Source organism: Urocitellus parryii, chromosome 1 (assembly GCF_045843805.1).
Source record: "Urocitellus parryii isolate mUroPar1 chromosome 1, mUroPar1.hap1, whole genome shotgun sequence".
NCBI classification, from domain to species: Eukaryota; Metazoa; Chordata; class Mammalia; order Rodentia; family Sciuridae; genus Urocitellus; species Urocitellus parryii.
The window spans coordinates 225,942,870-225,963,641 of record NC_135531.1 but is presented as its reverse complement, the minus strand read 5'-3'; the positions used below and the strand labels follow the sequence as shown (position 1 = coordinate 225,963,641).

Below are 20,772 nucleotides of genomic sequence, written 5' to 3'. Positions count from 1 at the left end.
CAGTCTCTTTTGAGCCACAACATGTTAAACGAATGCTGGCTAATACGAAGATAATTAGAAGGAAAATCAGGGAAATTGGCAGATGCTGCTCAAGCAAGAGAAAAAAATCCACTGAAGCCTCTTTGGGCTTTTAATCAAGTGTGTAAGGTACTTCTTTAGAAGAGCTACTGAATAATTCTATTTGAGTCACACAAGTGATTAGGAAAAGGTAAGGGGCATCCCAGAAGGGGACAATTCTAGTGGAGGCTATAAGGAAGGAAGGGTGGGAGCCAGCACAGGTATGCAATCACCCCGACACTCCATCTGCACCAGGGAGGGGGTGGGGCAGTGAATGGGCTGGCAGGAAATGAAGCCCCTCAATTCACAATTACCACTCCACTGGTGTTGGGGATGGGAAGGGAAGGATATGAAGAGCAAGTAAGTTAATGAATTTGGCATTCCTGAGGAGAATGGGAATAGGTAATCAGCCTCAAATAAATCAATGGCTCCAGATCCCAAAATGTTCATATGAGCAGTCTTGCATCTCCTCCTTTCTTAGTTTGGCCTGCACACACCTTATATACTCACACATGCATACTCAAATGCGTTTGCACACACACACACAAACTGGATACTGCAAGGTGAAGTGCAACACTGGAGTTTGAGAAAACAATATCAGAATGCTATTTATTCTTCATTCTTTATTTCAAGATACTCTGCTGGAAATGTCCTAAATTTGATAAGATCCAAGTTATACTTCTCTAAGAGCTCTAACTCTGAAAAAACAGGGAGATTTCATTTCACTCTCTCTTGGTATCGCAGATGAGCTACCATAGCTGATGGAGGCAGGCACTTGATGGGTGTAAAACTGGCGATGGCAGAGTGAACTGCCAGATAGGGTCTTTGGTTTGATTCTAGTATCAGCACATTTCAAGATTTCCTTTTATTAATTCTTCAGATTTGGGAAAGTACCAAAAAGCAGGTGGTATAAGATAGGATGGCTTTTTCTACACTCAATAAAATGGCATTTGGCACAAAAAACTAACTAAGCTGAGGAAGTCACTTGGAGGTCTAAAAATATATTAAATGATGCCTTAAAATATCAGTTGGGAGAATATAAGCCAAATATTATCGTGATCTTTCACCTTAAAAATATTTTCCAACTCATTGTATATTGGGACATCCTCACACTTCAACTGTGCTCACAGGAAAATTTCTATTTTCAGTTTACAGAACAGAAACTTGGATGAGGCTGTGGACTTCTCCTGCTTTTTCTCTTACAAACAATAAAAAGCCATTACCTGAGCCTGGCTGGTTCTGGAACAGGGCTCACAGACAAGCATGGCTGAGAGGCTGTCTCTTGAGCTACTGTTTTTAAAGCTGGTTTTGGCTGAGAAGCCTCATGAAAGCTAATCCTTTCTGCATTGTCATTAGGATGGCTTTGTTTTTAGAGGGTGGTGAGACCTTGTGTTCTCAGAAGGCTTATTCTTCCAATGCTTTTCTGAAGCTTTTTTTTTTCTTGTGGATTACACATCAAACACTTTCTGGTTTGGTCCTTCAAGAGAAGTTATCATAAGAGAGTAGAAACATGTCCTTTTATCAATGGAGAGAGAAACAATTGCCTGCCCAGCAATGTTTACCAGCTTAGAAACAAAGATCACAAGATCCATTTCTGGCACTGGGGGAACATTTGTTTTAAGGCAGTACAAGGCTAGTTAGTTTTGCCATGTGTTAAGAAATAACACAAGTTTATCAATCTGGGGAGCGCTAGTATTTTTGAGAGTTATTAGGGAACTAAATCTTGGTAGAAAAAATTTAAAAACCAAGAGTAAAACTACATTGCATTTTTGAGGTTTCAATAAGGACAACTCTTCCCTATCTGCCTGTGACTTGTACAGAAGGGGGAGATTACAATCAACAGAAGAAGCTGTTAATGAACTGTGGGATGTGTTAGGCAAACAGATGCTCCTGCTAACAAATAAGTCTTGGCTATGCATCTCTATTTTAAAATGACATCAAAAAAATTCTATATCACATTGTTTTCTTAGATAGGGACTATTTTCAAGGTTTTCAAACCACTAAAGTCTAAAACTAACATGGACCCAACCTTAACAACTGTCCTCTCCTGCTCTTTGAACCCATAATGCTTCCTTCATTAAAAAAAAAAAAAATTGTGCAATTGTTTAAACCAAAGAGTTCTAGGAAAGCATGTGTGTACTTATTCTTTCACTAATGATGTTTATTTAGAACAAACAGAATGAGAAGGGGTCAGAATTAAACAATCTTGAATTCTTGTTTAAAATTAAATTAGTATTTGCACATTTTTCTGAATGGAATTCTGTTGATGGGAGTTCTTTGCAGGAGGCAAACCAGTATCCGACTCAAACCTCTCTCACTTCAAGAGAGACAAATGATAGAAGCTGTTTTAAAACAGAGTCACTAAGGAGGCATTTCTGTTCCCCCCAGATAAGGGAAGGCTCCAATATGAATGTGGATTGATACTGATACTGTCATGTGGCAGGGACCAACAGGTTCTGTGGAGTGACGTCTGGCGTACAAATGTCAATCGACCCAGGGAGTGTTCTGCTGGCTGGAATAAGTTAAACTACTTGAGAGAATGACTTGATAAGCATTTGTTAAATTCCTTCCTCAGTTAAACCAAATCAAACCAACCAATGGTAGGGTCAGTAAACAAGTAAATGGAAGGCCTAATCTACAAACAGATCCACTCAGGTCCTCTGGAAAGTGGAGCCCAGTTGCCTGAGTGAAAGTTTTCAACAAACTGAACACCTGCAGCTGCAGAAAGGCAGACTCAGACTGTGCTTAAGAGAAGGGGTCAAGGTTTGAAAGGGACTGTAGAGACACAGGAAAGATCCTAACCTCAGTAAACCAAAGTCATCTCTCAACAACTTTTATGGCTTATGTGCATAAAGGCATTTGTTCTTGGTTCTTGGAACCCAGTCATTAACTTCAGTTAATCAAGAGTAGATAGGTGCACCTCACATCAGAGGCCTGGGCAACTGAAAGACTTTGAGAGAAGGTAGCATGGAGTTTGTTTTCATAAGTGAAATAATATTAAGAATTACTAATAATATGAGAATAACTTACAGTTATATCTTTATATCAAAAATTTCTAACAGGGAAATTCTAAGAGTTGGAGAAAATTTTCAAAGTAAAAGCATAGGCAGCCAGTTCTTATTCCTTGTAGAGTGAAAATAAACCTCAAATCTTCTAATTCATATAACTATGCAAAATAATTTAAAAACCATGACCATCAAATTATGTTTGGAAATATATATATATATATATATATATATATATTTCCCACATAATTTTTTGTAGGTATTTATGCATCAGATGTCATTATAAAAACATGAATGGGGGCTGGGGTTGTGGCTCAGTGGTAGAGCGCTTGCGTAGCACATGTGAGGCCCTGGGTTTGATCATCAGCACCACATAAAAATAAATAAATAAATAAAATAAGGTATTGTGTCTATCTACAACTAAAAAATAAATATTAAAAAAAGTGAATGGAACATAAACCCCAAATTCAAAACAGCAGTTTTGAATATGATATCACAGAAAATACAAAAGGTATTAAACTATCTTGTGTATATATGTATATTAAGTAAACTTTATATCTAATTTGTTCTAATTAGTTATACATGACAGTAGATATACAAGTTTTTATATTTTTATATGCACATGAAACGAGTAAAAACTGGCTGCCTATTGAATTGCTATTGAACAGTCAGCTGGCACAAGCTGCAGATAAGCTATGTTGCTTATTTTTCCAAGTCTCCTTGTTCCACAGTGGGGCCTGCAAAGTATGGTCTTTTAAAGAACATGAGCAGGATTGTTATTTTTAAAGGGTGTGTAAAACACAAAGAGGGATATGTATCAGAGACTGTGAGTGGCTCTCAAAGCCAAAAATATGTACTACCTGGTCCTTTGCAGAAAAATTTTGTTACCTTTTGTTCTGGTACCAGTGAGTAGGCCACATATAATTTAAATTGCCCTAAGTTGGTGTCCAGCACAGTGCCTAACTCAATACATTAATTTTGCTTAAATATGAGGGAACATAACCTCATAAGAGAACAGATCCCCATTTTCAGAATCCTCAGAAGATGAAAAAGTCTAATGATTAGACTGTAGTAAACTTTGACATAGAAGACCTATTTTAGAATCCAGTCTCTGAAATTTTCATTTTACTTATTTTCCTTTTTTTCAGTGAGAATTATTTCATCACTATCTATAATAGTGTATAGTTTTCATTCTTAGAAACACTATGAGGAATTGGAGATTTAGCTTGATGTTACTGTTGTCATTTAACCTTTAAAATTCTAGCCTTCAGCCAAAACACATATTTCATTCTAGAAATGATTTTTTTCAATAGCCAACAAGACTCATCTCTATTAAAGTAATTTGGTACATAGGCTATGTTATGATTTAGAAAGATCTAGCCAACTGAAAAAGACCAAAGTGTAATGAAGCCAGCAGTAAATACCCAGAGACTGATTAAAGAAAGGGAACATGTTTGCCCATGTTGACCTCCTCTTATGCTGTTAGTAGTACCTTCAGTGAGAATACACATAACTTCAGGAAGAAAAGCATGCTGATTTGAGCCCAAACTGGTCTTCTTTTCCTATTACAATGAAAATGTCCATTTAAGAAGTAATGGTACAGAGAGGTAGCACACATAGAATGAATATAGGGAGATGAGATGCAAAGACAAGGAGTTCCAAATACTGTTTTGGATTTTTTTAAAAGGAATATAGAACTCATCCTCAAAGAAAGGCAGCAAATGAATTCCTTTCTCCAGCAAGATGTGCTCCCACCTTGGGTTGCTTTTTCCAGGATGATCCATCTCCTCACTCTTGTATAAGTTCCTGCTCCCTAACTGGCTCCCTCCTGTGGTCTCTATTCCCTGAGCATCTTCCCCACACTTCCACAGGATTCCATTCTTCTTTGATGCTCTGTTGTCATTCTCCTGTAATACCTCAGATTCTTGTTCCAGTTGGTCACTACTACTCTGTCACTTGCAGTAGACATCTGCTAAGTGCCAAGTACATTTTCTTTTGTACTTTTAGAAACTCACTAATCACTTTAATAGTTGACACTCAAAAGTTTCCTATTAATTAACTCACTTGGCATGTCTATTGTTGGTTTTATATTGCTTGAGAAATCAAGCAATATAAAATCATACAGAAGTCCTATTCCAAATGATCTACATTTCCCCTGAATTACAGAGATAGTCTCTGGTTGTATTTCACCTAGCAAAAAAGCACTCTGCAGGAGAGCCTTGGGCCCGACACTAACTCAGGTTCTGTTTCTTGGAAGTGGTACTGCTTTCGTCTCAACACAGTATAAATAACTCAGATGCATAAAAGTGATAAAAGCACACATTTCAACAACTGGGATGTGTTCTCCCCATGCCTCAGCTTTAGACATTCCTCCAAAAACAGCTGTACCACTCAACACCAGGTTCAATTATGAAGTCTCTCTTCTCTAGGCCGTTTTGTTTCTGCATTTCCTTTAGCAAACAAGAAACAAGAAGTGAACTCACCACACCATAGGAATAAGTGTCACACGTTTCAGACACAGGTAGACTTTGGATAACTTCTGGAGCCATCCATGGGAAAGTTCCCACCAAGGACATGTGTGTTGTATGGTTATGGAACCGAGAGGCACCAAAATCGCAGATCTGAGAACAGAGGAACCAGGATCAACTTTGTACTTAGTGACTAATAAGAGAATTATCAGACGTTCAAAAAATCTTTTTTTTTTTAATTAAAAGAGAGTCATACCTTCAATACTCCATCAGCAGCTATAACAACTAAAAAAAAAAAAAAGAAAGTATGACAATCATCTACCTATTAAATTGTCTTATACTGAAAAAAGCATAACCTTCTATTTCTAGCTTCAATGTTAAATTTCTAATTTGATATTATAAAAGACAAAAATCAAAATATTTACCACATTAAAGATTTTGCAAAAGAGATCTGACATTAAAATAAAAGCTTAATTCCATGAGGTGCTGACTTAAAAGGCTTTTAAGACACTTGATATAAACAAATGCAGTACTGTCCAGTAAAAAAGGCACCAAATTAGAGTAGTTAGGAGAACCAAATTTTTACCTGGGTTCTGCTGGTAGATTGCCAATATGATACTGAGGAAATCATTAGCATCATTACTTTATGGTATATACAGTTCTTTCTCTCAACTGAAGAATAATTTTCTTTTTAATTTCTTTTTATAGTACATTGTTGTTATATATGATTGGTGGGATTTACTTTGACATATTCACAAATACATAGTACATAGTTTTACAAATTTCAATCGGCAGTACTGGCCCATTCTCCTCTCCCCCATCCCCCTCTATTCTACTGATCTTCTTTCTATTTATTTTTAACTGGTAGTTATATATAATTGGAATGCATTGTGATATACTCATACGTGCACATGGCATAACTTAGTCAACTTTATTCCCCAGTTCATCCCCTTTGCCTTTCCTCCTCCCTCAGCCCCCCATTTCTACTCTACTGTTCTCCTTTGTATTTTTGCAAGATACCTTTTGTTTATTACTTTTTTCTCTTTAGCTTCCGCATAGAGAAAATATCTGACCCTTGACTTTCTGAGTTTGGCATATTTCACTTAGCATGATGTTCTGTTCTATCCATTTACAAGTAAATGACATTATTTCATTCTTCTTATGGCTGAGTAGAACTCCATTGTATATGTACCACATTTTCTTTATTCATTCATCTATTAATGAGTATTTAGGCTGGTTCCATAACTTAGCTATTGTGGATTGTACTGCTATAAATACTGGAATACATGTATCTCTACAGTATGCTGATTTTTTTTTAATCTTTTGGATAAATACTGTGGAGTAGGATAGTTGGGTCATATGATGGTTCCATCCTTATTATTCTGAGAAATCTCCATACTGCTTTCCAAAGTGGTTGTACTAGTTTGCAGTTCCACTAACAATGTATAAGTGTACCTTCTTCCCCATATCCTCACCAGCAATTATTGTTATTTGTATTCTTGATAATTGCTGTTCTGAGTGGGGTGAGATGAAATTTCAGTGTAGTTTTGATTTACAACTCCCTGTTTGCTAAGGATATTGAACATTTTTTCATATATTTGTTGACCATTTGTAATTTGAAAAATGATATTCTTTTTAAAAAATTAAAAAAATTTTAGTTGTAGATGGACAAATACCTTTATTTTGTCTGTTTATTTTTGTGGTGTTGAGGGTCGAACTCAGCTCCCTACACGTATGAGGCAAGAACTCTACCACTGAGCCTCAACCCCAGCCCCCCAAAATAATATTCTTAAATGCAGAGACAATGTTCACTTATTTCCTTATTCATACATTCATTCATTCATTTAACAACTATTTGCTGAATATCTACTCTGGCAACAGCCATGTATATGCTTTATACAGAAGGTGAATGAGACTGGCACTGTCTTGGCTCTGGTGGAGTTTATGGTCTGATCAGAGAGAAAATTAAACATCAACAACAAAGTGAAAAAAAAATTCCACGATGAGAGAGAATGAGAGTATTATGGACCCAACCCACAGGGATATCCAAGTCTTCAGAGGTCAGATGAAGTTTTCAGGAAGAAATGATGCTTTTACAAAGACCAAAAAAATGTAGGGGCTAACTAGAAATGAGGAGTGCTGGAGGAGGAAAGTAGTTTTCTGGGCAGAAAGAGAATCTATGCAAAACCTCAGGAGCAGAAGACAAGGCATGGCAACTTGGGGAGGTAGGGTCAAGTAAAGAAGAGCCCTTGTGAGAAATGGAAAGTCAACCAACAATTTTCAGTGAAGAAAGGAAATGAGCAAATGTGCAGGAAGCAGACCATGTTATAGAAGAGAACCAGAGACAAAGAGGGAGCTGTGCATGCAAGAGGTTGTGGCCCAAGTGACAGATGAGGATGACAGTGCTAGTGCTGTGAAAAAGGACATGAAAGAAATAGTGAGTCGAGAAATACTCAGGACATAAGGGTGAAATTCCCTGTGGTATTTATACATACACATACAATGATTTTAAAAAATTCATTCTGCATTTCTCCTCCTTTTCCATGCCTCCTCCCTCCCTCAAGATCTCCTTCTTCTACACTACTGATCTTCCCTATTTCTTTATGGTGGCTGATCCTCCTCCTCCCTCCTTTTTTCCCTTATTTTGCTCAAGGTTCCACATCTGAGAGATCTGACCTTTGATTCAACTTTGATTTTCTGAGACTAGCATATTTCACTTAACACAATGTTCTCCATTTTCATTCATTTATCAGCAAATACCATAATTTCATTAATTTCACCTTTAGGTATAAGTAGAAAGAATCAATCAAAATAAATTAATAGATGAGTAAAAGGAGGATCAAGTACAGTCAAGGAAGGAGAATGGGGAGAGGAAGGAGAAAGGGAAAGGGGGAGAATATGAACTAAAATCGAATTCCATGCATGTTTGGTTTGTAGGGATAAACCTAGCTATTATATTAAACTAGAATGCTCGAATTTTGAAAAGTAAAAAGAAAAAGGGTGGGGGAGAAAAAATACTCAGGAGACAGGATCAGTGAGGCTGGATGAATAGCTGGATATTGGGGATAAGGTTTCAAGGATGAAAGCAGATATGGAGTGAAACAGCTTAATGGTTAGAATATGAGCTCTGGATTTAAATGGTTAATTCTGTATTATTTAATCTCTGTCTTGGGCAACTGTACTGCCAGTCACTGGCAGAGGGATGCAGGAATAGTCTTTTAGGATTGAAGGAGAAGATGAAAAAATTTGGACAAAATACATTTTAGGGTCATATAAAATATATACACAGATGTCTAATAAGCAGATAGAGAGTTTTGAAATTGAGACCTACAAGGGAATGTTAAGGTGTAAGTGGGAGTGGGAGGATAAGACCATAAGAGGAGATAAGGCCAAGGACAGAATCCTGAAGTACTGCTTCTGGTATTTCTTTTGTAAGCCACGCATTGCCTGAACATGGTAGATAATCAGTACAGGTTTTTATTAGCTGCTACTAATGATTTTGATAAATGGAGAAAATAATCTTTGCATGACCTCATATGTAGAAATAGCCTTGGGGTAAACATGGTGTTAGACATTTGCTACAAACTTTTGCAAATAAAAATGTAATTACTGCTAATATTACATTCAATTGTTTTTGAAAATCTCCAGTGCTTTCTCTTATTGTAAGATTAACAAATAGTTTTAAAAATAACATTACAAAAATGTATAACATAGAAACTAGAATTCTTGTTCTTCTTCTCCAGGGGAAAAATGCAAAAAATTGAGTCTTTATTTTTTCAATTTGAGTTTTGTGCTCCTATCAAATAACTGTACAGATTATAATTTTTTAAAATGGTAAAGTAAAATTCTCCATTATTATATGGTCTTCATACTGACAGTATAGATAAACCCACAAATTAGTTAATTTATTCTTTTGTGGAAGATATAGAATCTACTGAAATCAAATAACTTGTTTAAATTGAAATTAAGAGCATGAACTGAAAATTTCCAGACACAGAACTCTGATACTTCCTAATAGATTCTAGATTATTTCCTAATGATTTCCTATTAGTCATTTATATCAAGAATGTTTAGCTCCAGGAAGCTTCTAAGATGAGCCAAAGGATAAATGATGACTTAAAGAGGGCAAGATAGTCAGGCAGAGTCAAATGGGCTAGGTTGGGGGTCTAACCTGGGCTCCTGAAGAGGGGCAGCTGCCAACAACTTTCCTTCCTCCCCATCTCTCCCACCCGTCCCAGTCAGACCTCACAGTCCTAAGTATGAGCAAGCATACCTTGCTCATTCCCTGGTCCTCCTCCTCTACTTGCTATAGCTACCCATTCTAAGAAGCACACTACTATCAAACACCCCTTTTTGCAACACTGACCTAAAGATTTTCTTAAAATAAATAATTCTCCTCCTTACTGCAAGTTGCTTGGAAATAATAAAAAAAGTAATTGATACAGAGATTTTTTTTCTTTAAAGGAGCAAACTTTGATGTTTGCTTGAGCTAGTTCTGCTATAGCTAAATAATCTTACTGCCTTTCTCCCATAACTTTGAAGTGATGTAATGGAAGAAGCACTGTTACTATTCCTACTTGAAGGTAATGTCTAACTGAAAGTTATTTTAAAATGTTCACTCTCCAAAATATAAAACAAAGAATCATAAATAGACTATAGAAAGTACAAAAGTAGAGAAGGAAAAGAAAAAAGGCTTTTATTTCCAAACTCCTAAGCATACTGATCATTTCTGGGCACTATTCCAGGTAATATGGGCAAGGGTGACATAAAAATTTATACCATATAATGAAGAAGTAACAGAAATGAAACTCAAAAATGCTAGTACAGAGAACCATGTAAACATAGAAAACTAAAAATACATGACTACACACTTTGACCCAGCAATACCTCTTTCAGGAAATGACTCCAAGGAAAAATTAGGGATGTGTTGAAAAATTTGGCTGGAAGGTATTAAACCAAACATTTCTTATCATAGGAAAAAATGTAAACAATCCAAATTGTCCACATTCTGTGCTATATTCATACAGTGGAACATTATGCAGCTTCCTCAAACAATATAGAGAATTTTGATATTTATTAACAGTGGAAAATTTTCATGGTATCAGTAGTGAGTCAAACATCAGGAAACAAAGGATAAATAAAGCATGATCCTTATTTCTATATACAGGTGCATGTAATCTGTAATGTGTAAAAAAAATATGACTACATTACCATTTCTTGACTTGAGATCTCTGTGAATCACCTTAACAGGAGCCTCCATATGTAAATAGTGCATTCCTTTTCATACAAGAAAGAAAAAAGACCTATTAATATTTTTCAATACTGCATCAGTATTACCTTGCATATTTTCACAAAGAATTCAATAGCAAAAACTAATCCACATGCTCTATTCTTCCAGGATTGATAAAACAGAAATAGGCTATGTCTACATTAGTAACATTTATTTAAGCAAAATTTATGTCTTAATCTCTTAAAGGTTGGAATTTGATTGGTACAGCTAGCTTCTTACAATACCTAGTAAGGATACCTTAGCTTTCTGGAGTTTGTATGAATATAGCATGGGAACCACTGGAAAAAGTGCTCCATGACTAGGTATCCCACTACCAACTGCCTTCTGCACTTGCTAAAGTTGTTTCCCACTTATATATGAATATCTGCAGGTTTGCAGTTACCCAGCTGGTTTATTTTTCTCAGTACTCATTATAATAAGACCTGGGAATGAAGATAGGGTAGGAGTGGAAGCCGGGAGGACTGCTGAGTTATGACCGGTAAAGGATTTTATGATCTTAAGATAGAAAAATATACAGTAGTTACAAAATATTTTATTTTGTAAACTAAAATATTTTCACCAGGATAAATCTTTGAAATAATCTTTATTTAAACATACTACAAAATTCTCTCCAAAATATTTATAATATGAATCAAGATACATAAGTATAAACTAAATGCATTCATTATTCTGAATAAAAAATTAGACTTTTGATAATTTTTGTGGTAACCTCCTTAGTAGTGTTTGACTCTTTTCATTAGTATGTATTAGCTACACCTTTAGAATAAAGGAAAAAAATATTTTCTTTTTTTTTTTTTAAGAGAGAGTGAGAGGGAGGGAGGGAGGGAGGGAGGGAGAGAGAGGGAGAGGGAGAGGGAGAGAGAGGGAGAGAGAGGGAGAGGGAGAGAGAGAGAGAGAGAGAGAGAGAGAGAGAGAGAGAGAGAGAGAGAGAGAGAGAGAGAGAGAGAATTTTTAATATTTTATTTTTTAGTTCTCGGCGGACACAACATCTTTGTTTGTATGTGGTGCTGAGGATCGAACCTGGGCCGCACACATGCCAGGCGAGAGCCCTACCGCTTGAGCCACATCCCCAGCCCCTGAAAAAAATATTTTCTACTGAGTATTTATTTCTCCACTTCTCTGTTCTAAATAATGGAGAAAATTGCCTCTTCCACTGCCAAAATCAAACAGGTTCCTTTTGTTAATGAACTATCCACTGAAAACAATTTAATAACTAGGCTTTCATTTTTAAAAGTATATAGAATATTTCAATCTTATAAAAGTTAATTTATTAATAATCTATTATTCTGCTACTATTATGATTATTATATATTGAAGAAACATGAAAAGAACGAACAAAGAAAATAAGAAAAAGTGTAAACATCATATAATATATCACTGAAAAGAAGGAAGTTAACAAAAGTATTAGAAATTAAATGTTCTTAAGAAAGAAGCAAATGGGACAAAGGGAATCTCTTAATATGAAGTTCTACATACTTCAAACTATAAAAATTTAATAGTTACAACATAGGTAACATTTAATAATTTTATGATCCAATTTCATAGCTACCTCTCTCTTGATTTAGAAACAAATCCCTGAAATTTTTTCAGGTAGAATCTGTTTAATTACTATTAGAAACAAAGACAGTTTCAAGTATAAAAGCTTAAAATACAGGCAATTTCTTCCTCATGGCAGATTATTATTAAAAAAGTATCATAAATTACTTATGTGCAATGTATGGAATATACTTAAATAATATTTAGTGTACATATTACTATATAGTAATCACAATCATATAAAATTCTATTTAATTTGTTTTTATAAAATCAACTATAATTAGGCTTCATTTAGAAGGTTGAAAAATATGTCAATCAGGCTTAATGTTCAGGGTTTCCTAAAAGAAAAAAAAATCTGATGGTGTCATTGAGAAGACTTTTGGGGAGGATTTGGAATTAATGGTGACATTTCGAGGCTGGATCCAAGTTGATCTGCTTAATTGTTCCTTTATGCACTGTTGACTGACTTGTGACAATTTCAGATGGACTGCTTCAACTCCCATTCCTCCTCCCATCCAGAAACAAGTGAATCTTTTTTAGCTTTGAGGACGTAACTCTTTCAACAGCAATGATGGTGAGCAATGCCTACTTCAAAATGCACAGGTCCTCTCTCATTCATGGAATGAATTATTCAGTCTCTGATTTCTCAACATATAGTTGTTTCAGTAACTTCAAATCACAGTTAAAACTGAGAGGTGCCTCGCTGAACTTGATAGAATCAACAAGGTCAAGCTTTCCTATTTAATCTCCAAGTTCTACTCCTAGCTTTCTAGAGAGGTTTGAAGTTATTCCTAAAGAATTGTTTCTTTTTCCTTTTTATAGGCCATCTAAAAGGATCTTTTAAAGTTAAAAAATTATAATTATAAATAGGTAAAGACATCCTCAGCTGAGGCCAGATACATTAGTGCTTGCCTTTTGGACCAATTCATCAATCTGGCAAAGGGTTTTTATTACTTCATAGATGTGGTCTCTGTTCAGGGTGTCTACTCCCCCGCTCCTTTCCTACCCTTTACCTCAGGTTCTACTTTGCTACTTTATTCTGTTCTGTTCTTTCCTGCCCTTCTAATGCTAGTCAGGAACTCTTGAAAAACTCCAGAAGGTCACAACTGTGCTAGAACCAAGAGACTTGCCCCAGATACAAATGATGTGGTAGGGGTGGGGTGGGGTAGTGTGTGTGTGTGTGTGTGTGTGTGTGTGTGTGTGAGATAGGCTATTAAGGACAACTCGAAGCAGAATGCTGATGTCATTCTGTCATTGTTGTCTATCCATGCTAAGTGCCATGAAGTAATATCATGGATGTAATTGGCCAAGCACCTTAAATATAAATGTCTATAAGGTTAAGTGTCAAGAAGAGCCATGTGTGCATTTCCATTTGTGTAAATATATTTCCATAATACTGCAGGCAACACATCATCTTGCTTACACACAAGTGGTTCCTATATACCTCTGACATGCAGAGAAGTGACTGTGATGTTACATGAAAATATCTTTTTTTTTAAAAAAATATTTTTAGTTGTCAATGGGCCTTTATTTTAGTTATTTATATGTGGTGTCATGAATCAAACCCAGTGCCTCATGCATGCTGAGTAAGTGCTCTACCACTGGGCTACAACTCCAGCCCACACGAAAACATCTTAATATGAAATTTCAAGATTGATTTGAGATGTCTGATGCATGAATACACAATTAAGTTCATTAATATAACCCAAGCTTTACGTAGTTCATCCGAAACACAGAGCTTGATATTCTCATAAGGTAATAAAACATCATTTAGTAGCAGAATCTAGCATGAAACCTTAAGAAAAATTTTAATTCTCCATATTTGAAGAATTTGACAGGTATGCATAAAACTTCAGTTAATTCCCAGAAGGATAGACTACTGCTTTCCTAAGTCACTGGGTGACCTTGCATTGAAAGCAAAGTATGAGCAGTTCTCTTTACATTTGCTTTGTAAAGAGATGTTTCTAAAGAATAGAGTAGCAAGATGCAAAGGAGTTAAGTGCCTTCAGTAAAATGAGGACACACTTGCTTCCTAGAGGTTACCAGAATACAAATGTAACTACCAGCATTCATTACTTAGATTAAGTTGTTTCCAAAGTAACTCTGACAGTTACAAATAAAACTAAAAATGTTCAGTTCGAAAAATGGAAAAAAAAAGATAAAAATAAATGGAATTTGAATTGCTTTAGAAAGCATTAGTCCCTGTAGGAATTTATGGTAGGTGGTGGGGGAGTAGACACCTTGTTTAGGGATTTTGCATATTAAAACTATTTTATTTCCAAAGGTGATATCCAAATTTACATTGACTATAAAATAAAATCTGAGTTGCTCTTACATGGCAAGAGAAAACTTTTTTGGTGAGTAATTACTATTTTTAGTATATTACTATGTATACAAAATGAGTGGAGCTAATCCTACAATAAATCATGTTTTTCGATACTAGGGAGAGACTCTCACATGGACAACAGAATTATAATTTTTCCACTTAAAGTGTCAAGCAGCTGGTCAATTACAATGTCACAAAACAAGACTAAAACATTCACCCTGAAGTTTACTAATTTTGCAGAACTCTATTTTAGGAAAAGAAATGAATGATGAAAAAACAGAAGGAATTCAGGAGTTGAAAGGTAGTCACCTAAAATATGTACAGTGAATTGCAGAATTTTTTTATATTACTTTTGTTCTAAAAAAAGAATATCTAAGAAACAGAATAAAAAATGTTCTGTCTTAAGTCCCCATGTCAGAGTGAGGAAATGCTCCCACCAATTCTATAAGAATTCACCAAGCAATGTTACCTTTGGCTACGTCAGTGGCCCAGGTCATAATGTGATCCATGTCCATCTCCTCACTTCTGTTACTATTAATATAATCATAGAGTGATCCCAGAGAAGCATATTCTATTTTAAAAGGAAAGAAAAGCACATAATCAAAACCAAGGAGCATTTCAGAAATAAGACTTTATATTTTCATCAACAAACAAAGTTAACAAAAGACATCCAAAGTATACAAAAATTTATTCTATGCTGTGTTTTCTTTCTTTCTTTTTTTTTTTTTTTAAATATTTTCTTTTTAATTTTTTTTTAGTTATCAGCGGACACAACATCTTTGTATGTGGTGCTGAGGATTGAACCCGGGCCGCACGCATGCCAGGCGAGTGTGCTACCGCTTGAGCCACATCCCCAGCCCAATGCTGTGTTTTCTAAAAGTTAATATCATTGGGGGTAGGAGGAATCTGTGAAAGACAAGCTCACTAACACAAAATGAACAGTAAACTTTAGTTGAGAATCAAAAGCCATTTAGAAGGAACTGAGAAACACAAAGAAGTGTTGGAAAAATGTACTTGAAACACAGACATGCAGGCAAATAGGTATTTCTTTAAAAGTTGTTATTCTTGTGAGATAAATACTATTAAATAAATAAATCAGAGTTTATGTTACAAACTGTCAACAAACCAATCCTTGTTGCATCTGGATTTAGAAGAGCTCTCAAAATACAAGCACAGAAGGTCAAGAAAGTGAGAAGATTCCTTTAAAAATGGCTCTCCCGAAGAATAAATTACATGCCATAAAATTCACTGCCTGTAAGTACACACTTTGATGATTTTTAGTAAAGTCAAGAGTTGGGCAATAATCATGACAATCCAGCCTCAGAGCCTTTCTGCCATTCTAAACAATTCCCTCACGCCGCTTAGAGTTAATCACTACTCTCACCCCCAGCCCGACAGTCTGCTTTTTCTCACTACCCGTGTGCCTTTTCTGGATATTTCAGATAAATGGAATCAGACCAATTATGGTTTTTGTGTCTGACTTTGCTCTCTCAGCAGTTTCCAAGGTTCATTCGTGTTGTGGCATGTATCAATACTTCATCCCTTTTTATTGCTGAACACTCTTCTATGGTATGATATACTACATTCATTTACCAGTTGAGAGACAACTGGGTTGTCCCCAATATTTTGTTAATATTATGAATAATACTTTTCTCAACATTTGTGTCTGTGTGTGGAAATATGTACATTTCTTAGATAGATTCTTGGGAGTAGGGCTCATACGGTAAGTTTATCTTAATAAACTATGAAACTGCTTTACAATTTCAACAAGCACTAAGTGAGGGTTTCAGTTTCTCCATATTCTGTCAATACTTGGTACTGTCTTTATGATTATGCTTCACTTGTACCAACAAGTGCAGCATACTTTTACTGGGTATACTTTTAGTGGTATCTTGTAGTAGTTTTAATTTGCATTTTTCTAGTAATTAATAAAGTTAACATCTTTTCTTTTTGGTTCTTTATTTTTATATGTATATTTTTTCCTTCCCATTACTGGGGATTGAACCCTGGTCACATACACTAGGCAAATGCTGTACCACTGAGCTACATCCTCGAGCTCCTTTGTGTGTGTGTGTGTGTGTGTGTGTGTGTGTGTGTGTGTGTGTGAGAGAGAGAGAGAGAGAGAGAGAGAGAGAGAGAGAGAGAGAGAGTGTGTGTGTGTGTGTGTGTGTGTTGTTTTTTAAGCAAAATATCCATTCAAATCTCTTACCCATTTTGGACTGGGGGGTACTGGGGACTGAACTCAGGGGCACTCAATCACTTAGCCTAATCCCCAACCCTATTTTGTATTTTATTTAGAGACAGGGTCTCTAACTGACTGGTTGCTTAGCACCTCACAGTTGCTGAGGCTGGCTTTGAACTTGCAATTCTCCTGTCTCAGCCTCCCAAGCCTCTGGGATTACAGGTGTGCGCCACCTCGCCTGGCTTCTCTTGAGTTGTTTTATTGAATTCTAAGAGTTCTTTATTCTAGATACAAGTCCTTTATTAGATATATGATTTGCAAATATTTTCTCAATCTGTCATTTGTCTTTTCATTCTCTTAAGAGCACGATTTTTCAAAGAGTAAAAATTCTTATTTATAGATTTTTCTTTCATGGGCTTGTACTGTTGGTGTCATATCTAAGAACTCTTTGCCTAATCCAAAGGCATGAAGAATTTCTCCTATTCTTCTTCTAAAAGTTTTATAGGTTTAGCCCTTATACTTAGCTTATGATGCATTTTGAGTTAATTTTTGTCTAGGGTATGAGATAAGGATTTAAATTTGTTTGGTTTATGTATGGATTTTTAATCATCTCAGCATAATTTGCTGGAAAGACCATCTTTTGCTTATTGAATAGTTTTGGCCCCTTTGCTGAAAACCAATGCACAAATATTTTTCCCCCTAGACTTGCTTTTGTTCCACTGATCTATATATATTAAGCCAACATTACACTGTGTTGATTATTGCAGACTTAAAATAAAGTTTTGAAATAAAGCAGTCTTACACCTCAAACTTAATTCTTTATAAAGACTGGTTTGTCTTATTATAGGTCTTTTGTATTTCCATATAAATTTTAAGACTGTCTTGTCAAATTTTATAAATGCTGAGATTTAGACAGGAATTGTACTGAACTTGTGGATCACCTGGGGAACACTGCTATCTTGTTAACAGTGAATCTTTTAAACCATGAACATGAAATATCTCTCTATTTAGATTTTATTTTTTCTCAGTTATGTTCCCTAGTTTTTATTGTACAAATTTTACATTTATTTTGTTCAATTTATAATCAACTATTTTATTCGTTTTGAAACTATTATGACAGAATTGTTTCTTAATTTCATTTTTAGTTTGTTCCATTTCTAGTATATAGAAGTAAAATTAATTTTTGTATGTTGACCTTGGATCTTTGTGACCTTGCTAAAAATGCATACTAGACTTAGAAATTTTTATTTTTGTAGATACCTTGGGATTTTCTACAGAGAGGATGTTAGAAAGACAGTTTTACTTCTTCCTTTCTGATTTGGATGCATTTCTTTCTTTTTCCTGCCTGATCTGATGGGCTAGAACCTTCAGTACATGCTGAAGGGATACGGTGAGAGTGAAACCTGTTGTTTTTTCCTCAGTCTCCCTGAAAACATCAAGCATTTTGCCATTAAATATGATGCGAGCTGTGGATTTCTGTAAATGTTATTTATCAGGTAAAGGAAATTTCTTTCTACTTTAGTGTGTTGAGAGTCTCATTATCAATGGGTGTTATACTCTGTCATATGCTTTTTCTGTGTCTTGAAAGATTCATATAAAGCTCTTATCTTTTATTATATTTGTATATTCTCTCCTTTCTTGTTCAATCTAATCAAAGGTCAATTTTATTGATAAAAAGATTTTTTAAAACAAAATTTTTCATTGAATTTTCTCCATTATTTTTCTGCTTTCTAGTTTATTGAGTTCTGTTCCCTTCAGTGTCTTACTTTAGTTCTACTTTGTTCTTGTCGTTTTCTCCAGGTTGAAGAAACTTAATTTATCAATACTAAAACTGAGAACTATAAATTTCCCTGTAAATACTGGTCCATCTGCATTCTATAATCTTTCAACTTGAAACATTTTAAAACCCATTCAAATTTTTTTTCAGGATCAATATCCCATTTTTGTCCCAGGGGTATTTAGAAAACATGTTGTTTAATTTCCAATATTTGGAAATTTTCCATATTTCTTTCTATTGTTAAATTCTAACATAATTCTACTGTGGTTTGAAAACATACGTTGCACAATATCAATTCTTTAAGATACACTGAAACTTATTTCATGGCCTTAGGATACATTCTGGAGAATGTTCTATGTGTACTTAAAAAATATGTATACTTTGTTGGGTGCTGTGCTCTTTATGTGTTAGGGAGAAAGAGGGTAGAAAGGAGACCTAGAGGTACAAAGATTAACACATATTAAGAAATGTCTGGAACTATAAGGTCTGAATTATGACTTTAGGAAGTTATTAAAAGCAAGTTTTCTACAAACAACTTTACAAAGCAATGAGTCAGCCAGGCACAGTGATGAACACTTGTACTCCCAGGAAGTTGAGGCAGGAGGATTGCGAGTTCAAAGCCAGCCTCAGGAACTTAGGAAGACCTTGTCTCAAAATAAAATACAAAAAAGGACTGGGGATGTGGCTCACTGGTTAAATGCCCCTGAGTTCAAACTCTGGTACTAAAAAAAGAAAAAATAAATGAGTCAGGATTATTATATCTTATGGGACTAAAATATCCAACTGTGCCTTTGGGTACTTGTAGCTTAGGATAAAATTACAGATGTTAACAGACAGAGATCCAAAAACAACTATATTTCAAACATATTAGACTGTAGTGAAGGTCATATACTCTGAAAACCATGTAAAAATAACTTTAAAAGTTATTCTAATGATGAACTAAACAATTTATTATTTCACTGAGTCACCAATTAAAAATTAACCCATTTCATCTCATAGATAATAGTTGAGAAAACAACTTGAAATTACCAGGTTTACTACACTATTACCACCAGTCTTATTTCGGTAGTTAATGAAGATAAGACCCTCCCCACCAGGATACTAAAATTCCTGGATGCATGTTTTATATAAAATGATATATTGGGGCTGGGGTTGTGGCTCAGTGGTAGAACGCTCATGTGTGAGGCACTGGGTTCGATCCTCAGCACCACATAAAAATAAATAAAATAAAGGTATTCTGTCATCTACAACTAAAAAAATTTTTTTTAAATGACATATTATTTGCACATACCATAAGTAATCTTCCCATATACTATGGTCCCCAACTTAGAATAGTTCAGCTTATAATTTTTCAACTTTATAATGGTGTAAAAGTGATATACATTCAGTAGAAAACATACTGTGAGTTTTGACTTTTTCCCAGGCCAGTAATATGAGAACAATAATTTTTCTACTTTCTTGCTGAGCAGGAGTAGCAAGCCATAGTTCCCAGTCAGTCATAAGATCACAAGATTACAAGAGGAAAACAATCGATACTCCATGCGCACTGCGTTGCTAAGCTCAGATGTTCAGTAGGTTAGGTGCATTACATGTATTTTCAACTTAGGGTATTTTCAACTTAATGGAGGGTTTATCAGGACAAAATCCCAACACTAGAGGAGGAGCATCCATACTTTAATTCAGCTCTAAATTATTTATAATGCCTAATACAATGTAGAAACTATGTGAATAGTTGTATCATTCATTTATTTGTATTGTTTTATTATTATTATTTTAAAAATATTTTTGACCCTCTGTTGGTTTCATGAATGGGGAATATTCAGATACAGAAAGCCAAACATATTGAGTACTGTTGAATCAAATACCATTATCATGAAATCTCTTTATAATAAAATATCACCAAGACCAAACTTAGTTTGGATCATAACCAGTAGAACAAATGAATTTGGGCAAATGTCTGCAAACTGCTATAATAAAAATTGACATGTCTTTAATTGGCTAAAAAGATCAGCACAATATCAAAATGCAAATTAAATGTGTCTGTGCTTAAAATAAATCAATATAAAGTTAAAGGAAATAAGATTGGGCACTTAAATTTGTATGCTTTCCATGGTCAGATTTAATGAGAACT

General features: G+C 35.1%; 1 protein-coding gene across 4 annotated transcripts in view; it reads right to left on the bottom strand.

Moving 5' to 3' along the window:
* The window catches only part of Map3k20 (mitogen-activated protein kinase kinase kinase 20), a 174,620-nt gene that overhangs the window by 69,233 nt on the left and 84,615 nt on the right, over positions 1-20,772 (bottom strand). For all 4 annotated transcript variants that reach the window (XM_026389532.2, XM_026389530.2, XM_026389531.2 and 1 more), the window contains exons 4-7: positions 15,152-15,253; positions 10,742-10,807; positions 5,787-5,815; positions 5,546-5,683 (exon numbers count right to left, since the gene is read on the bottom strand). In XM_026389532.2, the coding sequence (XP_026245317.2) occupies positions 5,546-5,683; positions 5,787-5,815; positions 10,742-10,807; positions 15,152-15,253 (335 nt within the window). The remainder of the gene's footprint in view (positions 1-5,545; positions 5,684-5,786; positions 5,816-10,741; positions 10,808-15,151; positions 15,254-20,772) is intronic.